Raw genomic sequence first — 27,776 nt, forward strand, 5'->3', positions numbered from 1 at the left:
CTGTATCAATTTCAATACAGCCACAGATAAATTAAAATATTCTGAAGAAATCCGCCTTCAACTGCAATGAAGTCAAGAATAGTGGAAAAATGTATATATCCTGGCCTAGTGCTATTTCTAATTGCATTTCATTTTATGGGTGGGTTTACCTGTCTCTGCCAGTTTGTCTGACTGATCATCTTCACTGGTGCTCAAGAGCACCTCTGCTGAATTGAATGGGGAGTGATTTTAGAATCTGGAATGGTCTGGGTTGAACTGAAAACATTATCTTAACAGGGAAGATGTTGTTGGGGATTTCACGATTGACAAAAAAAATTGGGATTACCCATCAATGTAAATCTAGCAAATTTTTTGAATGTGTGCATGCATAAATATGGAGAATATTGGACTGATGAAGCTGTGTGACGTTATAAATGATAAGAGCATTACTTCTATTTAATTTTGGTTCCTGCATCTTCCCCTGTCCAATTTTTATCTATTCTGTTTCTGTACATTTTTATTTTTTGTCCATTTTCTTTAGTACTTCTCTATTTTACTCTCTTCACATCTTTTATTTTTCTTTCTTTTTCGCTTTCATTCTCCCTTCATCATTGTGTTGTAACATCTGCTAACAAAGCTTCCTGAATTCTTGGTCTCCCAGTGACACACCACTCTCCACCCTGGAACCGTGCAAGTCTTATCGCTTTGACATCACCAGATTCCATGGTCTGAAACCTTCCATGTTATTGGACCTGACCTACTTGACAGGAGTCCATGAAGAGCCTGAAATATGCAGCAAGATGACTCAAAATAAAGACCCCCCTGAGAAAGTTGTCAAGACTGAACTAGAAAAAAAGCTGGATGAAGAAATTGCAAAATGTATGGCAGATGATGACCATAAAGACCCCTCCAGCTTACAAAACCGAGAATCTTCAAATGTCCTTTCTAACGACTTACTGGAACATAATGAAGAAAATGAGGCTCGAAAAGGATATGCTTTAAAAATGGATGCTGAATTAATTGAAACCTGTCAGAGCTCATGTGACAGGAATGTACAAAGCCATGAATTATTCCTAGCTGAACTACGTGCTGTGCAACTTTCATACATGTCTGTTGGGGCCATGAAAACCCTTAGTGTTATACTAAGTTATGGCAAATATGCGGACTTACTCCTTGTACCAAATATCACTGCAAGCAGTCCTTGTAGCTCAGACTGTGCCAAAGCCTCCTGCAGCTCCTCAGAGAATGCTGAACTTAGAGTGGTCCTTCATTACTTAATGAGGTGCATGGTAAAATGGGCAGTGCGGCCATGTCCGATTAAACGGGTAGTTTCACTTGCTGATCTAGAGCGTGCGCATATCATGATCTTCAAGTGTGCATTGGATTCCTTGGTGGCAGATTACGGAACCAGGGAGAGTAAAGGTAAGAAACATTTAGCCACAATTGCCTATCCTCATTATTGTACTGTAATACTTTTGGTACTCCGCTTCTGATGCAACATTTTCTTATGATTGCTTCATTAAAGGAGTAATATGCCTTCCCTCATAATTATGAAATATACCCTTATTCTTGAGTTTTTTTTGCTATTTCAGAGAACCAATTCTTTCGGTCTCAGCTATCTCTAGATTATTAAAACTATCCAATAATAGTGAGACTATTGCATTTGTCACAGCGTAACCTCCTGCCTGAGAAATGATGTTGGGAAGAGACAGGTGTAATCAGTTTAGCACGCTATATTTTCAATAGTGGCCTTGAAGGGTAGCAGCAGTGCTACTTCACTTGAAATTAAAAAAAAAAAAAAAATCATTTCAGAATTGGCAGATTGATTGTAGAACTTTAGGATTAAGGAAGTTTTTTAAAATAAACTACATGATTAAGGCATATTGTTCTAAAGTAGAGTAACCAAGTAAGACATGCTTGCTTAACTGCATTTGGGGTGCAATGAGTAACTGCTCCAGTAAATTGACTTGGGACGACAGTAACACAGCATTAACTGTGTTCATTTGAACATGTAGGTGATCCTTCACTGCTGAACTTTACAGCATATCAGCGATGATCGGCTTTAGATGGTTACAATAAATGCTTGGTCAATTGTGCCCTCATTAAGTTACATAACTATGTAATTCCATCAGTCGTGGCTCAGATAGTAGCACACTCACTTCTGAGTCAGAAGGTTTTGGGTTCAAGTCCGACTCCAGTGACTTGAGCACAAAATCGAGGCTGATGCCCCAGTGCAGTACTGAGAAGTGCTGCACTGTCGGAGGTGCCGTCTTTCAGATGAAGATATTAAACCAAGGCCCGGTTTGCCGCCTCAGGTGAATGTAAACGATCCCATGGCACTATTTCGAAGAAGAGTAGGGGCGTTGTCCCTGGTGTGCTGGCCAATATTTATCCCTCAGCCAACATAAAAACAGATTATCTGTTTAATATCACATTGCTGTTTGTGGGAGCTTGCTGTGTGTAAATTGGCTGCCACATTTCCTATATTACAACAGTGACTAAACTTCAAAAGTACTTCATTGGCTGGAAAGCGCTTTGGGATGTCCTGAGGTCATGAAAGGCACTACACAAAGGAAGATGGTTGTGGTGTTGGAGGCCAATCATCTCTGCCCCAGGACATCACTGCAGGAGCTCCTCAGTGCAGTGTCCGAGGCCCAACCACCTTCAGCTGCTTCATCAATGACCTCCCCTCCATCATAAGGTCAGACGTGGGGATGTTTGCTGATGATTTCAGTGTTCAGTTCCATTCGCAACTCCTGATATAATGAAGCAGTCCATGCCCACATGCAGCGAGACCTGAACGACATTCAGGCTTAAACTGTTAAGTGGCAAATATTATTCACGCCACACATATGCCAGGCAATGACTATCTCCAACAAGAGAGAGTCTAACTACTGCCCCATGACATTTAACGGCATTACCATCGCAGCCCTTGCACTTGTCCAACAGGTTCGAGGCTCTTACTCCCTGTGAGGATGGGAACAGGGACTGCGGGGAGGATGAGCAACCTGGCCACAGCACCATGGAGCGGGGGGCCATTCAAGTGGGGGGAGTTAAAAGAAATGTTGTAGTGGTAGGGGATAGTATCGTCAGGGGGATAGATAGAGTTCTTTGCAGCAGAGAGCGAGAGTCCCGAAGGCTGTGTTGCCTGCCCGGTGCCAGGGTTAAGGACATCTCCTCTGGACTGGAGAGAAACTTGGAGTGGGAGGGGGAGGATCCAGTTCTCGTGGTCCATGTTGGTACCAACGACATAGATAGGACAAGGAAGGAGGTTCTGCTGAGGGAGTTTGAGCAGCTAGGGGCCAAATTAAAAAGCAGAACCACAAGGATAATAATCCTGAGCCACGAGCGAATTTGGCTAGGACAAATAAAATTAGAGAGTTAAATGCGTGGCTCAAAGACTGGTGTGGGAGAAATGGGTTTTGCTTCCTGGGACACTGGCACCAATACTGGGGCAGGAGGGAGCTGTTCCGTTGGGACGGGCTTCACTTGGCCAGTGCCGGGACTAGAGTCCTGGCGGATCATATAACTAGGGCTGTAGAGAGGGCTTTAAACTAACTAGTGGGGGGGAGGTTCCTAGAGAGCAAATAATAAAAATGACAACAGAGAAGGTCATAGACTTAGGTAGCAGTGGGGAAATTAAAAACCAGAGCGTGTCAGGAAGGGGCAGAAGGTATGGAGTAAAAGGTAAAGTAATAAAAAGGGCAAAAGCAGGAACTAAGTGTCACAAAACATATTTGAAAGTTCTCTATCTGAATGCACGTAGCATTCGTAACAAAATAGACGAGTTAATGGCACAAATAACTACATATGGGTATGATCTTGTGGCCATTACAGAAACATGGCTGCAGGGTGACAATGCCTGGGAATTAAACATACCAGGTTATTTAACGATCAGGAAGGACAGGCAGGCAGGAAGGAAGGGGAGGTGGGGTGGCTATGTTAATAAAGGATACAGGTAATACAGAGAAATGATATTGGGTCAAAAGATCAGGATAATGAAACAGTTTGGGTGGAGATGAGGAATAATAAGGGGGAAAAAACACTAGTGGGCGTAGTCTATAGGCCTCCGAACAGTTGCAACTCTGTTGGACGGAGTATCAATCAGGAAATAGTTGAGGCTTGTAATAAGGGAACATCTATAATTATGGGGGATTTTAACTATCATATTAATTGGACAAATCAAATTGGGCAGGGCTGCCTTGAGGATGAGTTCATTGAGTGTATTAGGGATGGGTTTCTTGAGCAGAATGTAACTGAACCGACCAGGGGGCAAGCAACCTTAGATCTGGTCCTGTGTAACGAGACAGGATTAATTAAAAATGTCCTAGTAAAGGATCCCCTTGGAATGAGTGACCATAACATGGTTGAATTCCATATTCAATTAGAGGGTGAGAAGGTTGTATCTCAAACAAGCGTGCTAAGCTTGAATAAAGGAGACTATGAAGGTATGAGAGCGGAATTGAGTAGAGTGGATTGGGAAAATAGATTAAAGGGTAAGACGATACATGATCAGTGGTGTACATTTAAGGAGTTATTTTACAACTTCCAAAAAATATATATTCCACTGAGAAGAAAAGGGTGTAAAAGAAAAGACAGCCATCCATGGCTAAGTAAAGAAATTAAGGATAGTATTCGACTAAAAACAAGGGTATATAAGGTAGCCAAATCTAGTGGGAGGATAGAGGATTGGGAAAACTTTAAAAGACAGCAAAAAATAACAAAAAGATTGATTAAGAAAGGGAAGATAGATTATGAAAGTAAATTAGCAAAAAATATAAAGACAGATAGTAAGAGTTTTTATAGTTATATAAAAAGAAAAAGGGTGGCTAAAGTAAATGTTGGTCCCTTAGAGGATGAGACTGGGAAATTAATGGTGGGAAATATGGAGATGGCAAAAACACTGAATGAATATTTTATATCAGTCTTTACAGTAGAAGACACTAAGAATATCCCAACACTGGACAAACAGGGGGCTAAGGGGGGGGGGAGGAGCTAAACACGATCAAAATCACTAAGGAAATGGTACTCGGTAAAATAATGGGACTCAAGGCGGATAAATCACCTGGACCTGATGGCTTACATCCTAGGGTCTTGAGGGAAGTGGCGGTAGGGATTGTGGATGCATTGGTAATAATTTTCCAAAACTCCCTGAACTCAGCAAAGGTCCCGGCAGACTGGAAAACTGCTAATGTAACACCCTTATTTAAAAAGGGCAGTAGACAGAAGGCTGGAAACTATAGACCGGTTAGCCTAACATCTGTGGTAGGTAAAATTTTGGAGTCCATTATTAAGGAGACAATAACAGGACATTTGGATAATCATAATTTAATAGGACAAAGTCAGCATGGTTTTATGAAGGGGAAGTCATGTTTGACAAATTTGCTGGAGTTCTTTGAGGAAGTAACATATAGGGTGGATAAAGGGGAACCAGTGGACGTAGTGTATTTGGACTTCCAAAAGGCATTTGACAAGGTGCCACACAAAGGATTATTGCTTAAAATAAAAAATCACGGGATTGGGGTAATATTCTGGCATGGATAGAGGATTGGCTATCTAACAGAAGGCAGAGAGTTGGGATAAATGGTTCATTCTCAGACTGGCAATCAGTAACAAGTGGTGTTCCGCAGGGGTCAGTGCTGGGTCCCCAACTCTTTACAATCTATATTAACGATTTGGAGAAGGGGACCAAGTGTAACATATCAAAGTTTGCAGATGATACTAAGATGGGAGGGAAAGTAGTGAGTGAGGAGGACATAAAAAACCTGCAAGGGGACATAGACAGGCTAAGTAAGTGGGCAGAGATTTGGCAGATGGAATACAATACTGGAAAGTGTGAGGTTATGCACTTTGGCAGGAAAAATCGTAGAGCAAGTTATTATCTTAATGGCAAGAAACTGGAAAGTACTGAAATACAAAGGGATCTGGGGGTCCTGGTGCACGAAACTCAAAAGGTTAGTATGCAGGTGCAGCAAGTGATTAAGAAGGCCAATGGAATGTTGGCTTTCATTGCTAGGGGGATAGAATTTAAAAATAGGGAGGTATTGCTTCAGTTGTACAAGGTATTGGTGAGACCGCACCTGGAATACTGCGTACAGTTTTGGTGTCCATACTTAAGAAAGGACATACTTGCTCTCGAGTCAGTACAAAGAAGGTTCACTCGGTTAATCCCGGGGATGAGAGGATGGACATATGAGGAGAGGTTGAGTAGATTGGGACTCTACTCATTGGAGTTCAGAAGAATGAGAGGCGATCTTATTGAAACATATAAGATTGTGAAGGGGTTGGATCGGGTGGATGCGGGGAGGATGTTCCCGATGATGGGTGAAACTAGAACTAGGGGGCATAGTCTTAGAATAAGGGGCTACTCTTTCAAAACTGAGATGAGGAGGAACTACTTCACTCCGAGGGTGGTAGGTCCATGGAATATGCTGCCCCAAAAAGCTGTAGAAGCTACATCATTACATAAATTTAAAACAGAAATAGACAGTTTCCTAGAAGTAAAGGGAATTAAGGGTTACGGGGAGCGGGCAGGAATTTGGACATGAGTCTAGGTTCGGATCGGACATGGCCCTGTGGGTAGCGGAGCGGGCCCAGCGGCCGTGTAGCCTGATCCTGCTCCTATTTTGTGTGTCTAATTCTGTTAGATTCAGGAGATGGTTCTGTGATAGAAGATTGGCGGTTAGGATCAGATCAGCCATGATCTTATTGAATGGCGGAGCAGGCTCGAGGGGCCGATTGGCCTACTCCTGCTCCTATTTCTTATGTTCTTATGAATCCCCACCATCAACATCCTGGGGGGTTACCATTGACCAGAAACTTAACTGGACCAGACACACAAATACTGTCAGAGGTTAGGTATTCTGCGGCGTGTCTCACCTGCTGACTCCCCAAATCCATTCCACCATCTACAAGGCACAAGCCAGGAGTGTGATGGAATACTCTCCACTTGCCTGGATGAGTGCAGCTCCCACAGCACTGAAGATGCTCGACACCATCCAAGACAAAACAGCCCACTTGATTGGCACCCCATCCACCACCTTAAACATTCACTCCCTCCACCACCAACGCAACATGGCTGCAGTTTGTACCATCTAGAAGATGGACTGCTGCAACCCACAAAGGCTTCTTTGACAGCACATCCCAAACATGCGACCTCTACCACCTAGAAAGACAAGGGAAGCAAGCGCATGGGAACACCATCACCTCCAAGTTTCCCTCCAAGTCATACACCATCCTGACTTGAAAATATAGCACCGTTCCTTCGTTGTCACTGGGTCAAAATCCTGGAACTCCCTCCCTAACAGCACTGTGGGAGTACCTTCACCACAAGGACTGCAGCGGTTTAAGAAGGCTCACATCCACCTTCAGTTATCATGGGTGACTTTAATCTACATATAAATTGGGCTAACCAAATTAGTAACAATACTGTGGAGGAGGAATTCCTGGAATGTATACAGGATGATTTCCTGGACCAATATGTTGAGGAACCAACTAGAGATCAGGCCATCTTAGACTGGGTATTATGTAATGAGAAAGGATTAATTAGCAATCTTGTTGTGCGAGGCCCCTTGGGTCGGAGCGATCATAATATGATAGAATTCTTCATTAAGATGGAGAGTGAAGTAGTTGACTCAGAGACTAGGCTCCTGAATTTAAATAAAGGAAACTGCGATGGTATGAGGCGCGAGTTGGGTAGGGTTGATTGGGGAATGTCACTCAAAGAGTTGATGGTGGATAGGCAATAGCAAACATTCAAAGACTGCATGGATGAACTACAGAATTTGTTCATCCCAGTTTGGCATAAAAATAAAACAAAAAAGGTGACTCAACCGTGGCTAATAAGGGAAATTAGGGATAGCATAAGATCCAAGGAGAGGACCTATAAATTGGTCAGAAAAAGCAGTAAACCTGAGGTCTGGGAGCAGTTCAGGATTCAACAAAGGAGGACAAAGGGATTAATTAAGAGGGGGGAAACAGAGTATGAGAGTAAGCTTGCAGGGAACATAAAAACTGACTGTAAAAGCTTTTATAGATATGTGAAGAGAAAAAGATTGGTGAAGTCAAGCGTCGGTCCCTTGCAGTCAGAATCAGGGGAATTTATAATGGGGAACAAAGAAATGGCAGACCAATTAAATACATATTTTGGTTCTGTCTTCACAAAAGAGGACACAAATAACCTCCCAGAGATATTGGGGAACATAGGGTCTGATGAAAGGGAAGAACTGAAAGAAATCAGTATTTGTAGGGTAATGGTGTTAGGGAAATTGACGGGATTGAAGGCCGATAAATCCCCAGGGCCTGATAATCTACATCCTCGGGTACTTCAGGAAGTGGCCCTAGAAATAGTAGATGCATTGCTGATCATCTTCCAACATTCGATGGAATCTGGAACAGTACCCATAGATTGGAGGGTAGCTAATGTTACTCCACTATTCAAAAAAGGTGTTAGAGAGAAAACGTGGAATTACAGACCGGTAAGCCTGACATCGGTAGTGGGGAAAATGCTAGAGTCCATTATAAAAGATGTAACAGCAGAGCACTTGGAAAACAGTGACAGGATCGGACAAAGTCAACATGGATTTACAAAAGGTAAATCGTGCTTGACCAATCTACTGGAATTTTTTGAGGATGTAACTGGTAGAATAGATAAGGGAGAACTAGTGGATGTGGTGTATTTGGACTTTCAAAAGGCTTTCGATAAAGTCCCGCTTAAGAGATTAGCGTGTAAAGTTAAGGCACATGGGATTGGGGGCAAGGTATTGACTTGGGTAGAGAACTGGTTGGCAGACAGAAAGCAAAGAGTTGCAATAAACGGGTCTTTTTCCGAGTGGCAGGCAGTGACTAGTGGGGTACCGCAGGGATCGGTCCTTGGACCTCAGCTATTCACAATATATATTAATGATCTAGACAAGGGAACTAGATGTAATATCTCCAAGTTTGCAGATGACACAAAGCTGGGTGGGCGTGTGTGCTGTGAGGAGGATGCCGAGAAACTCCAGTATATTTGGACAGGTTGGGTGATTGGGCAGAAGCATGGCACATGCAATATAACGTGGATAAATGTGAGGTTATCCACTTTGGTGTCAAAAACAGGAAGGCAGATTATTATCTGAATGGCAATAGATTGGAAGAAGGGGGAAGTGCAACAAGACCTGGGTGTCCTTGTGCACCAGTCACTGAAGGTAAGCATGCACTTGCACAGGCGGTTAAGAAGGCAAATGGTATGTTGGCCTTCGTAGCGAGAGGGTTTGAGTACAGGAACAAGGATGTCTTGCTGCAGTTGTACAGGGCCTTGGTGAGACCACCCCTTGAGTATTGTGTGCAGTTTTGGTCGCCTTATCTGAGGAAGGATGTTCTTGCCATGGAGGGAGTGCAGCGAAGATTCACCAGGCTGATACCTGGGATGGCAGGAATGACGTATGAGGAGAGATTGGGTCGATTGGGCTTGTACTCGCTGGAGTTTAGAAGAATGAGAGGGGATCTCATTGAACCTTATAAAATTCTGACAGGACTAGACAGACTAGATGCAGGAAGGATGTTCCCGATGGTCGGGGAGTCCAGAACCAGGGGTCACAGTCTAAGGACAAGGGGTAAGCCATTTAGGACAGAAATGAGGAGGAATTTCCTCACCTAGAGAGTGGTGAACCTGTGGAATTCTCTACCGTAGAAGGCAGTAGAGGCCAATTCATTATATTCAAGAAGGAGTTAGATATATTTCTTAAGGCTAAAGGGATCAAGGGATATGGGGAGAAGGCAGGGACCGGGTACTGAATTTGGATGATCAGCCATGATCTCATTGAATGGCGGAGCAGGCGCGAGGGGCTGAATGGCCGACTCCTGCTCCTATCTTCTATGTTTCTCGCGCACAATCAGGGCTGGCAATAAATGCTGGCCTTGCCAGTGACGCCCACATCCCATGAACGAATATAAAACAAAAATCAAGTCTTTCTTTATTACAATTGTATTGTTTCCGTTTAACTTTATATTTTGGATATTGTTAATCTAAAAACATATAACTTCTTTAATGTGCTAGCAGTTCAACTACTGTATGGAAAAACTTCCCATCTTTCACGCTTTGTTCCAGCCCCTGCAGTGTTGTCTGCTACTTCTAACTTTATTACGGGCCTCAGATGATCTTCCTTGACTTCAGAAGGTGGTAGATTAAACACTTCATTAGACCATGCCTTAGGCTATAAACTGCAAACCGATATATCAACCAGTAATTGGATAAGTGAACAGAAGTAATGCTGCAATGTCGATTTACAGTAGTTGCAGGCTTGACTTCCTCAGAAAATAGTAAAATAACAAAGCGTCTGCTGTACTAAACTGCAGTGGACAGAACATACGGGGTTCTTGAATATTTACCTTGATGGGGCGATTTGTTCCTCACCATCCACGTAGTCTCTCTGGCCTACCTATAGTCTCTCTGGCCTACCTATACGAACAGTGATGGACAGGTAATAACCCTCTAGTCCATCCAGCCTGTCCCACAATTGTGATACCTTGCGTTTCACAACATATACTCTACACATCACCCGAAACCATGTGATCTCCTGGGAGAGGATTAAAAAAAACAGGCCCATTTGGGGGGTGCGGAATCTGGGCAATTCCAATCTAGGCGATTAAAATAGTCCAGGAGATCACTCTGGCCCGAAGTTCTCTGAAGTACCTAGCTATTGTAAAAGGTGATGTCCGCCCCAACCAGAAACTGATCCAGTCCTCCCTTGAAGGATTTCAGTGAATCGGCATCCACTGCACAAGACTGCAGCCTCTTCCAGAGGTCCACTGTTCTCTGGAAAAAGAACCTCTCCTGACATCTAACTTAGACCTGGCCTTGCACAACTTAAAATTGTTACAAAAACAGAAAATGCTGGAGAAACTCAGCAGGTCAGGCAGCATCTGTGAAGAGAGAATCAGAGTTAACGTTTCAGGTCGATGACCTTTCGTCAGAACTGGAAGAAAGCAGGAAATGGAACACATTTTTAAGCAAGTGTAGGGGCTGGGAAAGGGGGGAGGGGATGAAAGAACAAAAGGGAAGGTCTGTGATAGGATAGAAGGCGGGAGAGATTAAGAGACATTGAGATATTCAAGGCAAAAGGAGATGGTAATGGGACAGGTTAAGAAACAAAGGATGGCTCTAGATGAAGTGTGAATTGCGCTGGCAGAATGAAAGACAGCTGATATGTGGGAGAGAAGAAAAAAAGACACAGACAAAAAGTGTGGATAAAAAATATATATATGATAGGGGTCGGGGATATGATCTGAAATTGTTGAACTCTATGTTGAGTCCAGAAGGCTGTAAAGTGCCTAATCGAAAGATGAGGTGCTGTTCCTCGAGCTTACGCTGAGCTTCCGTGGAACAATGCAAGAGGCCGAGGACGGTGAGGTCCGAGTGGGAATGGAGCGGAGAATTAAAGTGACAGGCGACCGGAAGCTCGGGGTCCCCCTTACGGACTGAACGGAGGTGTTCCGCAAAGCGGTCACCCAATCTACGTTTGGTCTCCCCAATGTAGAGGAGACCTCATCATGAGCAACGAATACAGTATACTAAATTGCAAAAAGTACAAGTAAATCGCTGTTTCACCTGGAAGGGGTGTTTGGGGCCCTGGACAATGGGAAGTGGGGAGGTATAAGGGCATGTGTTGCATCTCCTGCGCTTGCACGGGAAGGTGCCAGGGGAAGGGGTGTTAGGGGCGATAGAGGAGTGGACTAGGGTGTCGCGGAGGGAACGGTCCCTATGGAATGCTGAAAGGGGAGGTGAGGGGAAGATGCGCTTGGTGGTGGGATCACACTGGAGGTGGCGGAAATGGCAGAGGATGATCCGTTGAATGTGGAGGCTGGTGGGGTGAAAGGTGAGGACAAGGGGAACTCTATCGTGGTTCCGGGAGGGAGGGGCAGGGGTGAGGGCAGAAGTGCGGGAGATAGAATGGACACGGTTAAGGGCTGTGTCAACCACTGTAGAGGGGAATCCTCGGTTGAGGAAAAAGGAAGACCTGTCGGAAGCTCTGGCATGGAAAGTGGCATCGTCAGAGCAGATGCGGCGGAGACGGAGAAACTGGGAGAATGGAATAGAGTCCTTGCAGGAGGCGGGGTGGGAGGAAGTGTAGTCCAGGTAGCTGTGGGAGTCAGTGGGCTTGTAGTGAATGTTCGTCAATAACCTATCCCCAGAGATGGAGACGGCGAAGTCGAGGAAGGGAAGGGAAGAGTCAGAGATGGACCATGTGAAGGTGAGGGAAGGGTGGAAATTGGAAGCAAAGTGAATGAAATTATCTAGTTCAGGGCGAGAGCAGGAAACGGCACCGATACAGTCATCAATGTACCAGAAAAAGAGGTGAGGGAGGGGACTCGAGTAGGACTGGAACAAAGAGTGTTCCACATATCCCATGAGAAGGCAGGCATAGCTAGGACCCATGCGGGTGCCCATAGCAACACCTTTGATTTGGAGGAAATGCGTGGAGTCAAAGGAGAAATTGTTCAATGTGAGAACAAGTTCAGCCAGGTGGAGGAGGGTGGTGGTGGATGGGGACTGGTTGGGCCTCTGTTCAAGGAAGAAGCGGAGCGCCCTCAGGCCATCCTGGTGGGGCATGGAGGTATAGACGAATTGTACGTCCATAGTGAAAAGGAGGCGGTTGGGTTCAGGAAACTGGAAACTGTTAAAGTGGCTGAAGGTGTCGGAAGAGTCGCGGATGTAGGTGGGAAGAGACTGGACAAGGGGAGAAAAAATAGAGTTGAATTGATTAAAATTTTTACCCCTGGTCCTCCCTAACCTATTTAATTGGAACAAACTGTCAACTGGAACACAATCTATTTCCTTCATCATTTTATAAACTTCACTCAGATCACCCCCAAGTCTACACTTCTTTAAAGTGTCCCAACTCTCTTAGCCTATCTTGATAACAAAATGCTTTTTACTGGGAATTAGTCTGGTGGCCCCCCTCTGCGCATTGTCCAAAGCCTCAACCACCATGTAAGGAGACCAAAATTGGACTATCTCTCTAATGTCTTCAAAGGAGCTCCTTAGTTTACATATAGACGTACAAAACTTGGCATATAGATAAAGTCTAGTTGGTCTATTAAGACTGTTCCTTAGCATCGTGATACAACTGCGCATCATAAACCCTATCACGCCCCCACCCACCAGCAGCCACAGGATCTTCTAGGAAAGGCAAAAAAAACCCAGAAAGAAATACCCTAGGCCAATTCAGCAAAACCTTGAGACACATTGTCCAACACCCACCTGCCTCCATATGCTGCAGTATTGGTCATAACTAGGAACTCGTCCAGCTCCCTTTTGTATACTAGTTTTCAAGGACAGAGGGGTTCAGGCTGAGCTTTTTGAGGAGGGTATTGATTACAGTTTTGAAAGGAAGGGGAACCATGTACAATGTTAACTAGCGTCAGATCCAGGAAGGTAAATTGGGTCGTCAGGAGTTTAATGAGAATTGGGAGGAGGGAGCCGGAGGTGGATCTCATAGCTTAGATGAGTTTTGGGGAGATATGAAAGAAGCTGGAGAGAAACGGGATTCAAGACTAGGGTAGGAGGTGGATTGGTGGGGTTTGGCTCGGTTGGCCAGTGAAATGGCCATATATAGGCTTGACCAGATAAGGACGATAAGTTTTCTTCCCTAAAGAACATTAGTGAACCAGTTGAATTTTTACAATAATCCAGGAGCTTCATGGTCACTTTTACTGATTCCAGCTTGCTATTTCCAGAGTTTTTCCAACTGAATTCAAATTCTCAAGCTGCCATGGTAGGACTTGAACTCTGAATTATTAGTCCAGGCCCCTCTATTGCTAGTCTAATAACATAACCACTACAATTGTACTTTCTAGAGATGAGGGTGGAGGAGGCAGGAGAGGAGTAGGCCATTCAGCCACTCAAACTGGTTTTACTATTTATTTGGATCATGGCTGATCTGCATCTCAACTTCATTTACCCACCTTTATTCCATATCCATTGACACCCTTAATAGTAGTAATGAAATTAAACTGGGGTTATCTTTGCTCTCCAGGATGATTTTAGAGTCTTAAGACATTGCCAAACCAGTGTGTCATTCAATTCTACCGGTGTCCTTGTTTTAATGTAATACAACATTTTTAAAGATGAAAATAAATAGCCTAATAATTAACTCCGTTCCCCTATTCTCGACATTAAATATGAACAAAACTAAAAGAGAAACCCAAACCTTACTTTTAAAGATTCAGTGGAATATTTGTTTAATTTAATTCCGTTTAATTTAACCATCTGTAGAATTTATAAAAATCATCAAAAACTCCATACTTAATGAGTAAAATGCATCTTGGATAGGATTTTGACTCTTCCTCATTGGCATCAGTTAAAGAATAAAGCAGGTTGTGTCCATGGTGTAATTAGATGAAAACTAAATATTTTCTGTCCAATGATTAAAGAAAAACACCAATACATAACATTTGAAAGATCATGAACAGCATTGTTATACAGACATTTTTAAGCTGTAGTTTTAATATTTTGTGAATTTTAAAAAGGATGAAGCATGCACAAAGATCTACCTGCAGTCTCAAAATTGTATCTTAGTCAAATAATATGTTAATATTGGTGTAGAATCCATAGCATGCGTATAAAACTTCCACGAACAGCAAATTTAGAGGAACGACATCTGCACTGGTGCAAGTGATCTTTTATTATCCAGCTGCTCAAAGTCGAAAGTAGCAGTTGTGACTTTGATGCTAGTTTTTTGAGTAACCTGCTGGTACTATCAATTACTTTGTGAAGAGTTTGTTAAGTCTTGCATATAGCCACGTCCCTCACACTTTTTTTAACTGTGATGCAGTGTATTCGATTGAAACATATAAGATCCTGAGGGGTCTTGACAAGGTGGATGTGGAGAGGATGTTTCCTCTTGTGGGAGAATCTAGAATTCGAGGTCACTGTTTAAAAATAAGGGGTCGCCCATTTAAGACAGAGATGAGGAGAAATTGTTTCTCAGAGTCGTGAGTCTTTGGAACTCTCTTCCTCAGAGGGTGGTGGAAGCAGAGTCCTGGAATATTTTTAAGGCAGAGGTAGATAGATTCTTGATAAGCAAGGGGGTGAAAGGTTATCTGGGGTAGGCAAGAATGTGGAGTATTCAGATCAGCCATGATCATACTGAATGGCGGAGCAGGCTCGAGGGGCCGAGTGGCCTACTCCTGCTCCTAATTTGTATGTATGTAAGATACATACATTAATGCTGGTTTGACGATGATCCAAAAGCCTAATATGGAATAGGATTTTTAAGGGATTATTATGGTGATTCTTGGGTCAGTATATGTCAGATACTAATATTTGGTTGCAACAAAAAGTAAATTGAGATGATGGGATTTGGTGCTTGTGAGCTGATTCCTAGTAGCTTCTGCAGTGGGTGTAGAATGTGCTATACCAGTACTGGTAAGTAGAAGAAAAAGTAGTGATAGAGAGTATGAGAAGTTGAATCTCGCTAGAGAGTGGGGGAGAAAACAGTTTTAATAACAGTTGGGTGCCTGAGTAAGTTCAATTGGGAAGGAGGCATTTCTACATTTCTTGTGTTTAGGGTGGGTTCTCCCAGCGCATGTTGTGCCATGACAGTTAAAAGAAATGGCATTACTGAAGTCATTGAACAAAAGAAGTGGCATTTGTGAAGAATTAAAGATTGTTGATGGGGTCGTTGGGAGGTAGGAGTGTGAAGGATGAAACATAAAAAAGGGCATGAACAAGTAGTTTGCAAGAGACAAAACTCCAATGGCATAGATCCATACAGGGCAGGAGAAGGTTTGTAATTGGCAGAAGTAATGCAAATTAGACCATTTTATGTTGTAAAATTAGAAAAGAAATGGGGAATTTGAGGATGTTTCTAAATATGCTTAAGCTAAAGAAAAGTAAGGAGAATTTAAACAACTTGACTGGAGCACACGGTATTTTAGAATTTTACTGGAACTGGGCCCATTTAGTAAATCAAAAAACTTTTTAAAATTGTTTTACATTTATTTATAGACAGCTTGTTGACAAGGGAACCATTGGGCACGTTGAGGGCCTTTGGTAAATGATGAGTGGTGCAATGTCAGAGTTTGGCAAGGGGGAACGTACTTTCACAAAAGCAAGTACTGTAGCAGCAAATTTGTCGCAAGCTTTCTTTCCTGCTGGACCAACTGTCTGTGGCTAACAAACTTCAACTTTATTGATTTAAAAAAAAAATTAAATGTGAAGAATTGCATGTACCATTTGCATAGACGAAATATTGACTCAGATATTTGTTTTTTAAATCCTAATTTTAGATGCTTCATTAACAGAAAATGCAAGACTTCACTCTCAAGCAGCATCAACTTCATCTAGCACAGTTTCTCTCTATAGTAACTCCTCAGAGGAAAGTACAGGCGTTCCCTTCTCAGTGCCAGCTTCAAACTCTTCTTCAGCCGCTAATTTGGGTTCTTTAGTGTCTGCTAATGGACTGGAAAATTTTAATCCCTTCTTGCCAGTCAATGTCTTACAGTGAGTGAAATATTGATAATGAACTTCATATTTCAGTGCATCCTCCTGTTTTATTGATAAATAGAAAACATCCAATCTGTATTTGTTATGCTCCTTAAAGGGCTTTTACTGATGAGTCCTTTTTTTAAGGTTTCATACCAATTTCCAAGGTTCTAGTATTAGCACAGTTTTAAACATTGCTACTAGAATTCAGAATATATTCTATGTAATCTTTGCGCACATTTCCTTTGCATAAATGTTATTTAGATTGGTACATACAACTGCATTATGTTTTAATTGAGGACAGCTTTCATGACAAACATGATTTCCAGTAAGGTTCTTCAAGCTTTCCTCAGTTGTAACTTACTGTATGACTTGGAAGTTCATTATTGATTATCGGCTTGATTTCAGTTTCAACATTTTCCTTTAGGTCTGTGGATCCAGTGACATCTGAGATAGAGAGCAGCAGTGCAAAATGGTAGCTTTGTAGTACTGCCTAAAATTGTGTTTATATAGGATAAGTTGTTTTCTTAAAATTATTGGCAGCAAATTCACCAACAGCAATAATAAGTTAACATGTTGTCGTTGACCAGTAATGGTGAGTTACAATGAGGAGAGCAGCCCTCAGTTTTCAATAATTGAAAATCATTTGAAAATTGAGGACACCCACATGACCAATTAAAAGTCTCAAAGTGCAGTTCCATATAAATAGTATTTCTGGTAACTCTGTGAATAGAATTTTGGATTTTTCACCAAAAGGCTGTAGTTTTGAATCACAGGTTGGAAAACAATTGCCCTTGCTTGCTGTTTGATTTGATGTGCTTCCATCTCTGGAAGTGCAGTCCTGCTCTCTTTCCTTAACAAGCTGTTAAGAGTGTAATTTACAGTTATACAATCTGGCCTATACGTGACTCCAGACCCACAGCCATGTGGTTAACTCTTAACTGCCCTCTGAAATAGCCTAGCAAGCCACTCAGTTGTATTCAGGAAGGCGGCTCACCACCACCTTCTCGAGGGCAATTAGGGATGGGCAATAAATGCTGGCCTTGTCGGTCTCGTTCACATCCCGTGAATGAATAATTTAAAAAAATAGCTGCCCAGACTTGTAAGCCATAGACTTATAACAAAACGTAAATGCCCAGGCAGAAAAGGCCCCTAAAAGGGACCCATCCAATCTACATTTTTGGTCACCCCTTACTGAGGAACTCTGAAAAACAGTTTATTTGGCTGTTCAATTCCAATATTGAAAAGTGTAAACTAGCTTTGTATGGCTAGTCTGGTTGATACAACTAGACTTTATATTTTTATAAAAGATTAGGTGCTGATATCAGCACATTAAAATGTGCAATAAAACCAGTTGATTTCAGTAAATTATGTACTCAGCAGGAGCTTTATCAAGTACTATTGACCAATAAACGGATTATACAATATTACATGCAATTGCCTTAAAAGTTCTAACTATTAAACTGCCAACTGTGGGCGAGACAGGTGGCACAACCTGCTGTTGTGCGATACTGCATAAAATATACTTGAGCTAAAATATCATCCAGGGGGCTGACATTTGTGCTATGTCTTCTCCCAGATGACAAGCTATCAACCTTAGCACTGTACCTGATGAACCATCTAAGTGAAGGTGAGTTTTTGAGCTGAAGAGGAGAAGAAAAATCATAAGAATCCCACTTTAAGCAACCCTTCAGCATCTCTTACTGTTTGGCCACAAAAATTGGTGGAAGTCTTGGAGATGTCCATGGTCACCCCCACCTGTTGATTCGCTGTGAGTCTGTGACCCATGTGGCTAATAAAATTGAGGAAGACAATTTTAGCTCATTTATTGATTATCCACAGACAATGTGATGTTACCATTGGAATGGGGAGTTCATAGCAGACCCATTCATCACAACAGCACAACCTTCCTCACCCCTTTCTTGATTTTGGATAACTAGTGTTGTTCTGGTGCCATCTCCTCATTTCTTTATTTCCTCTCTTATTAATTAATAGAAATGTATAATTATTGTTCATCGGAGCACATCTATAAATTAGGTATTCTCTTAAGTCATTTGTTTTTTTAAAAATTCTTCTTGGGCTATGGGTAATAGCAAGTGCATTTATTGCCCATTCCTGGTTGCCTGCGAAGATACTGGTGGACCGCGTTCTTGTGCAGCTATTTGTACAATTGAGTGGTTTGCTAAGTCACTTCGGAAAGCATTGAGCATCAGCCATGTAGCGGAGACCAGATTCGCATTTAGAGCAGGTAAGGTAGGGTGGTAGATTTCCTTCCTTCAGGTAACCCAGTTGGGATCTTATGACAATCCAGCAGTTTTCATGGCAATTTGTTCTGTTACCAGATTTATTGAATACAATTTCACAACTTGTCGTGGTGGGATTTGAAGTCATGACCTCTGGGTTGCTCATCCAATACCATAATAATTATACTACCATACCCCTGTGACGTCATTGTGAAGGTTCCCTTATGCCAGAAAAATGTAAAATTCTATTTCCGGTTGATATTTCTCAAAGGAACAGGAACCTTTGATCTAAAACTCTTGAACAAATTCATCAGGAAAGAATAGTTTACAATAGAAATATTAGATTATTTAGGCAGTGTTTCTTGGAGACCACCTGGGGATTTCTGAGAAATATGCCCTGAAAAATGCATACGTTCATATAGATACAAGAACATTTTGAAAGACGTCTCATCCAGGTCCTCTTCAAATTCATAGTCAATCAGCTTCTGATCAGAGGCACAATAGATGTTTAAAGCACAGAAGGAAGCCATTCAGCCCATTGTGTCTGTTCTGATTCTTTCCTAGAACAATCCAAACTAATTTAACTACCCTACTCTTTCTGCAAAATGCTGTACCTTCCTATGCTACAAATATTTATCAGTTTTTCCCTTAAAAGATGCAGTAGCCTCTGTCTCAGCCAGTCCTTGTAGCAAAGCATTCCATGCTTCAACAGTCCTTTGTGTAAACATAGAAACATAGAAGATAGGAGCAGGAGTAGGCCATTCGGCCCTTTGAGCCTGCTCCACCATTCAATGAGATCATGGCTGATCATCCAAATGCAGTACCCTGTCCCTGCCTTCTCCCCATATCCCTTGATCCCTTTAGCCTTAAGAAATATATCCAACTCTTTCTTGAATATATTTAATGAATTGGCCTCTACTGCCTTCTGTGGTAGTGAATTCCACAGGTTCACCACTCTCTGGGTGAAGAAATTCCTCCTCATTTCAGTCCTAAATGGCTTACCCCTTATCGTTAGACTATGACCCCTGGTTCTGGACTCCCCGGCCATCAGAAACATCCTTCCTGCATCTAGTCTGTCCAGGCCTGACAGAATTTTATAGGTTTCGATGAGATCCCCTCTCAATCTTCTAAACTCCAGTGAGTATAAGCCCAATCGACACAATCTCTCCTCATACGTCATTCCTGCCATCCCAGGTATCAGCCTGGTGAATCTTCGCTGCACTCCTTCCATGGCAAGAACGTCCTTCCTCAGGTAAGGTGACCAAAACTGCACACAATACTCAAGGTGTGGTCTCACCAAGGCCCTGTACAACTGTAGCAAGACATCCTTGTTCCTGTACTCTAACCCTCTTGCTATGAAGGCCAACATACCATTTGCCTTCTTAACCGCCTGCTGCACCTGCATGCTTACCTTCAGCGACTGGTGCACAAGAACACCCAGGTCTCTTTGCACTTCCCCTTCTCCCAATCTATTGCCATTCAAATAATAATCTGCCTTCCTGTTTTTGCCACCAAAGTGGATAACCTCACATTTATCCACATTATAGTGCATTTGCCATGTTTCTGCCCAGTCACCCAACCTGTCCAAATCGTACTGGAGTTTCACGACATCCTCCTCACAGCATACCCTCCCACCCAGCTTTGTGTCATCTGCAAATTTGGAGATATTACATCCAATTCCCTCGTCCAGATCATTAATATATATTGTGAACAGCTGGGGTCCTAGGACCGATCCTTGCGGTACCCCACTAGTCACTGCCTGCCACTCGGAAAACGACCCGTTTATTCCAACTCTTTGCTTTCTGTCCACCAACCAGTTCTCTATCCAAGTCAATACCTTGCCCCCAATCCCATGTGCCTTAATTTTGCACGCTAACCTCTTATGCGGGACCTTATCGAAAGCCTTCTGAAAGTCCAAATACACCACATCCACTGGTTCTCCCTTATCTATTTTACCAGTTATATCCTCAAAAAATTCCAGTAGATTAGTCAAGCATGATTTACCTCTTGTAAATCCATGTTGACTTTGTCCGATCCAGTCACTGCTTTCCAAGTGCTCTGCTATTACGTCTTTTATAATGGACTCTACCATTTTCCCCACTACCAATGTCAGGCTTACCGGTCTATAATTCCCCGCTTTTTCTCTACCACCTTTTTAGAATAGTGGGGTAACATTAGCTACCCTCCAATCCATGGGTACTGTTCCAGAGTCTATCGAGTTCTGGAAGATGACCAGCAATGCATCTACTATTTCTAGGGCCACTTCCTTAAGTACCCTGGGATGTAGATTATCAGGCCCTGGGGATTTATCGGCCTTCAGTCCCATCAATTTTTCTAACACCATTTCCCTACAAATACTGATTTCTTTCAGTTCCACCCTTTCATCAGACCCTATGTTCCCCGGCATCTCTGGGAGGTTATTTGTGTCCTCCTTTGTGAAGACAGAACCAAAATATGTATTTAGTTGGTCTGCCATTTCTTTGTTCCCCATTATAAATTCCCCTGATTCTGACTGCAAGGGACCTACGCTTGACTTCTCCAATCTTTTTCTCTTCACATATCTATAAAAGCTTTTACAGTCAGTTTTTATGTTCCCTGCAAGCTTACTCTCATATTCTATTTTCCCTTTCTTAATTAATCCCTTTGTCCTCCATTGTTGAATCCTAAACTGCTCTCAATCCTCAGGATTATTGCTTTTTCTGGCCAATTTGTATGTCCTCTCCTTGGATCTTATGCTATCCCTAATTTCCCTTGTTAGCCACGGTTGAGTCACCTTTTTTGTTTTATTTTTGTGCCAAACTGGGATGAACAAATTCTGTAGCTCATCCATTCGGTCTTTGAATGTTTGCCATTGCCTATCCACCGTCAACCCTTTGAGTGACATTCCCCAATCAATCCTACCCAACTCGCTCCTCAGACCATCGTAGTTTCCTTTATTTAAATTGAGGACCCTAGTCTCTGAGTCAACTACTTCATTCTCCATCTTAATGAAGAATTCGATCATATTATGATCGCTCCGACCCAAGGGGCCTCGTACAACAAGATTGCTAAATTTCTCCTAATCTCTCTCTTTTAGCGACAATTTTAAATTGATGACCCTTGCGCTGACTCCCCAACCAGAGGAACCAGTCTCTCCCTATTCACTCTTACAAAATCCTTCATCATTTTCTAAATCTCTTATTAGTCTTTGCTGCTCTGGTGTAAATATATTTAGTATGTAAAGTAACTCTGCAACAGAAGCCCTAATTATAGCCCTTCTGAGATAGTACCTTTATTTGCACTCAGTTTCAGATACAGTATCTGGTAAGGTTTCCTTGCCATTTAATCTCTTAAGACCACGCAACTTCACTTTCCCTTGAGGAATTGCAGAATTTCAGCAGAATGCTGAAGGTTCTTGAGTGTAATGGCAATTTTACAACCCCTATCGGACATTTTTGCCCACAGTTGTGCCTAGAATGTTTTTATCTCGGGAAATTACAGTGCTAACTTTAATTGCAATGGTATTCTTGGGGAAAATGAATGAGGGTTCGATTACATCAATGGCTTTGGAATTTTGTACGTGTAGAGCAAAGAGCGGATCTCACTCTAGGGAATTGGTTCTTTCTAAAATTTGGAGAAGGCATAATTTCCACATCATATGGGTGCTAGAATGTACATTTTTGTGTTAAAATAGCTGGTCATGGACATTCAGGCAGAATAAAATGCATTCTATTCTAACAACCACGCAGGAACCAGCATGGATTTTTCTTAACTCAGTAAATGAGCTACATAGAGCAGCCTTAATACTTTTTTTTCAAACATTACTATTTGGCTCCATCTGGTCAAAAGAATATGCGTTTTGTCAAATCTGTGTATGAAGCTAGACCAAAAGTAAATCATAGAGTTGCCTATCTCTGATATTATCCTATTGTATATGGAAGAGTAACAAGAAAAAAAGTTTAACTAAAATTAACATTTCTACATAATTTGAAATCTAAGTACCTGGACTCATCTTTGTTGCTTGCCTCCCTATTCCTCAAAGGCAACAATATAACCTCATATGAGGTGGCCAGAACTGCATACAGCACTGCAATTGGGATCTGGTTGATCTCTTATACCGGAACAGTGTACACTTTTTGAGTTTTACTGTCTTTCTGCTAATGTAATCAAGTATCTTTTTTGCCACTTTATTTACAACCAAGCAATGAGCTGTCCATATCATACATTTATCCAGTTCTCCATGAATATTTTTTCCTACTCCGCATATTGTTGTATTATTCCATTTAACAGATTATTCTTCAAATAAAATTCATCCTCCACATTGCAAACTACCTCCTGTCCCCTCTGTCCTGTTTAATTTAGAATTCCTAAAGCTAGTAAATTTGTATTTCAAATGTTCTCCCTGATTTCAACTTTGTTTCTTCTTTACCATCACGGTCAGTAGAACTGAGGAGGGAGGGCAAAACTATGCAGCAGGAGAGATCGTATGGATCTCTTAAAGCTGCCATGGCCTAAAAATCTTAAAGGAACAGTGTTCTGAGGTTCCCGATTTCAGTGGCAGCATCAATACCCTGAAAGTAGAAGGTGAAATTCATTTTTTTTAAATGCAGAAGGATGTAGCAATGTTCAGAATATTTTTGTGTATTTTCTGCCATTTACTTGTGCACCTCACGCAGTTCAGCAGACGATGATGTACTCTCAGGCCTCAGTTAAATCCACTCTGAAACTGGATGGTTGGAAGTGTGCAAGGACTGCCTTGGTATGACTCTCACTCTGATTTTCCTCCCTGTGAGGAAGTGCCTAGCCTCCAAATGGCTGAGACAGATTCAGTGATGGGAAACATAGAAGATAGGAGCAGGAGTAGGCCATTCGGCCCCTCGAGCCTGTTCCGCCATTTAATGTGATCATGGCTGATCATCCAAATTCAGTACCCTGTCCCTGCCTTCTCCCCATATCCCTTGATCCCTTTAGCCTTAAGAAATATATCTAACTCCTTCTTGAATATATTTAATGAATTGGCCTCCACTGCCTTCTGTGGTAGAGAATTCCACAGGTTTACCACTCTCTGGGTGAAGAAATTCATCCTCATCTCAGTCCTAAATGGCTTACCTTAGACTGTGACCCCTGGTTCTGGACTCCCCCGCCATCGGGAACATCCTTCCTGCATCTAGTCTGTCTAGTCCTGTTAGAATTTTATAAGTTTCAATGAGATCCCCTCTCATTCTTCCAAACTCTAGCGAATATAAGCCTAATCGACCCAATCTCTCTTCATACGTCATTCTTGCCATCCCAGGTATCAGTCTGGTGAATCTTCGCTGCATTCCCTCCATGGCAAGAACATCCTTCCTCAGATAAGGTGACCAAAACTGCACACAATACTCAAGGTCTGGTCTCACCAAGGCCCTGTACAACTGCAGCAAGACATCCTTGCTCCTGTACTCGAATCCTCTCGCTATGAAGGCCAACATACCATTTGCCTTCTTAACTGCCTGCTGCACTTGCATGCTTACCTTCAGCGACTGGTGCACAAGGACACCCAGGTCTCGTTGCACCTCCCCTTTTCCCAATCTATTGCCATTCAGATAATTGTCTTCCTGTTTTTGCCACCAAAGTGGATAACCTCGCATTTATCCACATTATACTGCATCTGCCCAATCACCCAACCTGTCCAAATCATACTGGAGTTTCTCTGCATCCTCCTCACAGCACACATGCCCACCCAGCTTTGTGTCGTCTGCAAACTTGGAGATATTATATCTAGTTCCCTCATCTAGATCATTAATATATATTGTGAATAGCTGGGGTCCAAGCACCGATCCCTGCGGTACCCCACGAGTCACTGCCTGCCACTCGGAAAAAGACCAGTTTATTCCAATTCTTTGTTTCCTGTCTGCCAACCAGTTCTCTATCCAAGTTAGTACCTTACCCCCAATCCCATGTGCTTTAACTTTGCACACCAATCTCTTATGAGGGAACTTAGCAAGAGCCTTCTGAAAGTTCAAATACACCACATCCACTGGTTCTCCCTTATCTATTCTACCAGTTACATCCTCAAAAAAATTCCAGTAGATCAGTCAAGCACGATTTACCTTTTGTAAATCCATGTTGACTTTGTCCGATCCTGCCACTGTTTTCCAAGTGCTCTGCTATTGCATCTTTTATAATGGACTCTAGCATTTTCCCCACTACCGATGTCAGGCTTACCGGTCTATAATTCCCCGTTTTCTCTCTACCACCTTTTTTAAATAGTGGGGTTACATTAGCTACCCTCCAAACCATGGGAACTATTCTGGAGTCTATAGAATTTTGGAAGATGACCAGCAATGCATCTACTATTTCTAGGGCCACTTCCTTAAGTACCCTGGGGATTTATCGGCCTTCAATGCCATCAATTTCCCGAACACCAATTTCCTACAAATAGTGATTTCATTCAGTTCCTCCCTCTCATTAGATCCTATGTTCCCCGACATCTCTGGAAGGTTATTTGTGTCCTCCTTTGTGAAGACAGAACCAAAGTATGTATTTAATTGGCCTGCCATTTCTTTGTTCCCCATTATAAATTCCCCTGATTCTGACTGCAAGGGACCTACGCTTGACTTCACCAATCCTTTTCTCTTCACATATCTATAGAAGCTTTTACAGTCAGTTTTTATGTTCCCTGGAAGCTTACTCTCATATTCTATTTTCCCCCTCCTTAATTAATCCCTTTGTCCTCCTTTGCTGAATCCTAAACTGCTCCCAATCCTCAGTTTTGCTGCTTTTTCTGGCCAATTTGTATGTCCTCTCCTTGGATCTTATGCTATCCCTAATTTCCCTTGTTAGCCACGGTTGAGGCACCTTTTTTGTTTTATTTTTATGCCAAACCGGGATGAACAAATATGGGTATGAATCTGTATGCTACCACTCTGACACATCATGTTGGAGTACCATCATGCTAATGATAGACTTTTTAACTCTCTGACCTTCTGAGGGCAAATCTAAATCTTCTGGCCTTCTGATGGCAAAGTCTAGGAAGTTCAAGATTACACTTTTGTTGAATTTTAATGCCAATAATTCATAGAACAAACTTCTGAAATACAGTAGCTGGTATATTAAACTTGAAGTGGATTTGATTTGTCTGTGTGCAATTTCTAAAGGACTGACTTAATTAAATTGTGTTGCATTTTGTTTTTTCCACATAGACAAATGGTTTTTGTACGATTTCCTTCACTTTCTGGATTGCTTAACAATCCTTTATTACTCCCTGGGTTGAATGGTGTACCGACTATCTCAGATGATGATGGAGAGCAAAGGAATTATTTTTCATTTCCTTCTGCCTCTACCAGACAACATAGTTCACCTGGTAAGTCTTAATGATCATTTTTAAAGGCAGTTATATGCTTCTCATCATAGTTTAGTTTCAATATATTTTACTTTCTCTGAATAATCAGCATACTTTCTGTGAAATGTCTAAGTATTCTCTTTTCCCTTTACTAAAAATGATTCAGCTCTCCCCTAACTTTATGTTGATAACAAATTGATTAATAGAGGTTGACTGACTAGTCTTGATCAGAAGTGATGCTACTTGCTTGGAATCGTATAAAACCAGCAACACTTGTACTATTACAAGCAAGTAGCATCACCTCCGATCAAGACGGTTTCCTTCCCACTAGGCAGTCAATCTTTATTAATCAATTCTACAATTCAGGTAGATCTCAGGCCCTTAGAATGCATGTACGTAAACGCACGAAGTGGTGAATATGGTTGGTGAGCTACAAGCACAATTAGCCGTGTGGCAATATGATGTTGTGGCAATAACGGAAACGTGGCTTAAAAACGGTAAGGACTGGGCACTTAATATTCAAAGGTACAGAGTGTTCAGAAAAGATAGGGAAAGAAAAAAGGGAGGTGTGGTGGCAGTGCCGATTAAGGAAGACATTGTAGTGTTGGAAAGGGAGGATGTTCTTGAGGGGCCATGACAGAATCCATTTGGTTAGAGTTGAGGAGCAAAAAGGGTATGATCACGCTATTGGGGGTATTTTATAGGCCTCCAAATAGTGAGAGGGAGGTAGAGGAGCAAATCTGCAGGGAAATCGCAGAAATATGCAAGAGCTATAGTGTGATATTGGGGGACTTTAATTACCCAAATAGCGATTGGGATAATGCTAGGGTAAAGGGAAAGGACTGGGAGGAATTTCTGAAATGTGTTCATGAAAATTTCCTTGACCAGTACGTTCTTGGCCCAACTAGGAAGGAGGCATTGCTGGATCTGGTGCAGGGGAATGAGGTGGGCCAGGTCGACCAAATGTCTGTGGGAGAACACTTGGGTACGAGTGATCATCGTATCGTAAGATTTAAATTAGCAATAGAGAGGAGCAAGGAACTATCCAGAGTGGAACTTCTAAACTGGAATAGGACTAACTTCAATGGGATGCGAAAGGATCTAGCCAGGGTAAAATGTAACCAAAGACTGACAGGAAAAACTGTAACAGAACAATGGGTGATCTTTAAGGAGGAGATGTTCCAAGTACAGGCTAGGTATATTCCAACAGGAGAGAAGGGTAAGGGAACTGAAGCAAGGGCTCCTTGGATGACGAGGGAGATAGAGAAGATGATGAAACAAAAAAAGAGGGTGTATGATGCATGTCAGGTGAATTCTTCAAGGGAGAACCAGACCAAATACAATAACTTGAGAGGGGAAGTGAAGATGAAAATAAGATTGGCAAAGAGAGAATATGAGAGTAGAATGGCGGTTAACATAAAAGGGAACCCAAAAATCTTACATGTAAACAGTAATCGAAAAGTAAGAGGTGGGGTGGAGGTTCTTAGAGACAAAGAAGGTGATATATGCTTAGAGGCGCAGGGCAAGGCTAAAATACTCAATGAGTACTTTGTATCGGTGTTTACTAAGGAAGTGGATGCTGACAAAACATCGGTAGAAGTGGGAAAGGTAGAAACAATGGAAGGGGTGAAAATTGATAGGATGTACTAGAAAGGCTGGGTATGCTTGGAGTGGATAAGTCACCTGATCCAGATGGCTTGCATCCCAGGTTGCTAAGGGAATTGGGGAGGAGATAGCGAAAGGGCTTGCCATAATTTTCCAATTGTCCCTAGATACGGAGGAGGTGCCT

The 27,776-nt window shown here is 42.2% G+C and overlaps 1 protein-coding gene across 4 annotated transcripts in view; it reads left to right on the forward strand.

The window, feature by feature from the left end:
- Nucleotides 1-27,776, forward strand: part of LOC147123467 (putative E3 ubiquitin-protein ligase HERC1) — a 491,571-nt gene that overhangs the window by 234,092 nt on the left and 229,703 nt on the right. For 3 of the 4 annotated variants that reach the window (XM_085973371.1, XM_085973346.1, XM_085973361.1), the window contains exons 38-40: nt 617-1,401; nt 16,249-16,462; nt 25,848-26,008. In XM_085973371.1, the coding sequence (XP_085829497.1) occupies nt 617-1,401; nt 16,249-16,462; nt 25,848-26,008 (1,160 nt within the window). The remainder of the gene's footprint in view (nt 1-616; nt 1,402-16,248; nt 16,463-25,847; nt 26,009-27,776) is intronic. The other variant, XM_085973355.1, reaches the window with a different exon arrangement.

Source organism: Somniosus microcephalus, chromosome 2 (assembly GCF_052327205.1).
Source record: "Somniosus microcephalus isolate GS21.2 chromosome 2, FLI_Smic_1.0, whole genome shotgun sequence".
Taxonomy (NCBI): Eukaryota; Metazoa; Chordata; class Chondrichthyes; order Squaliformes; family Somniosidae; genus Somniosus; species Somniosus microcephalus.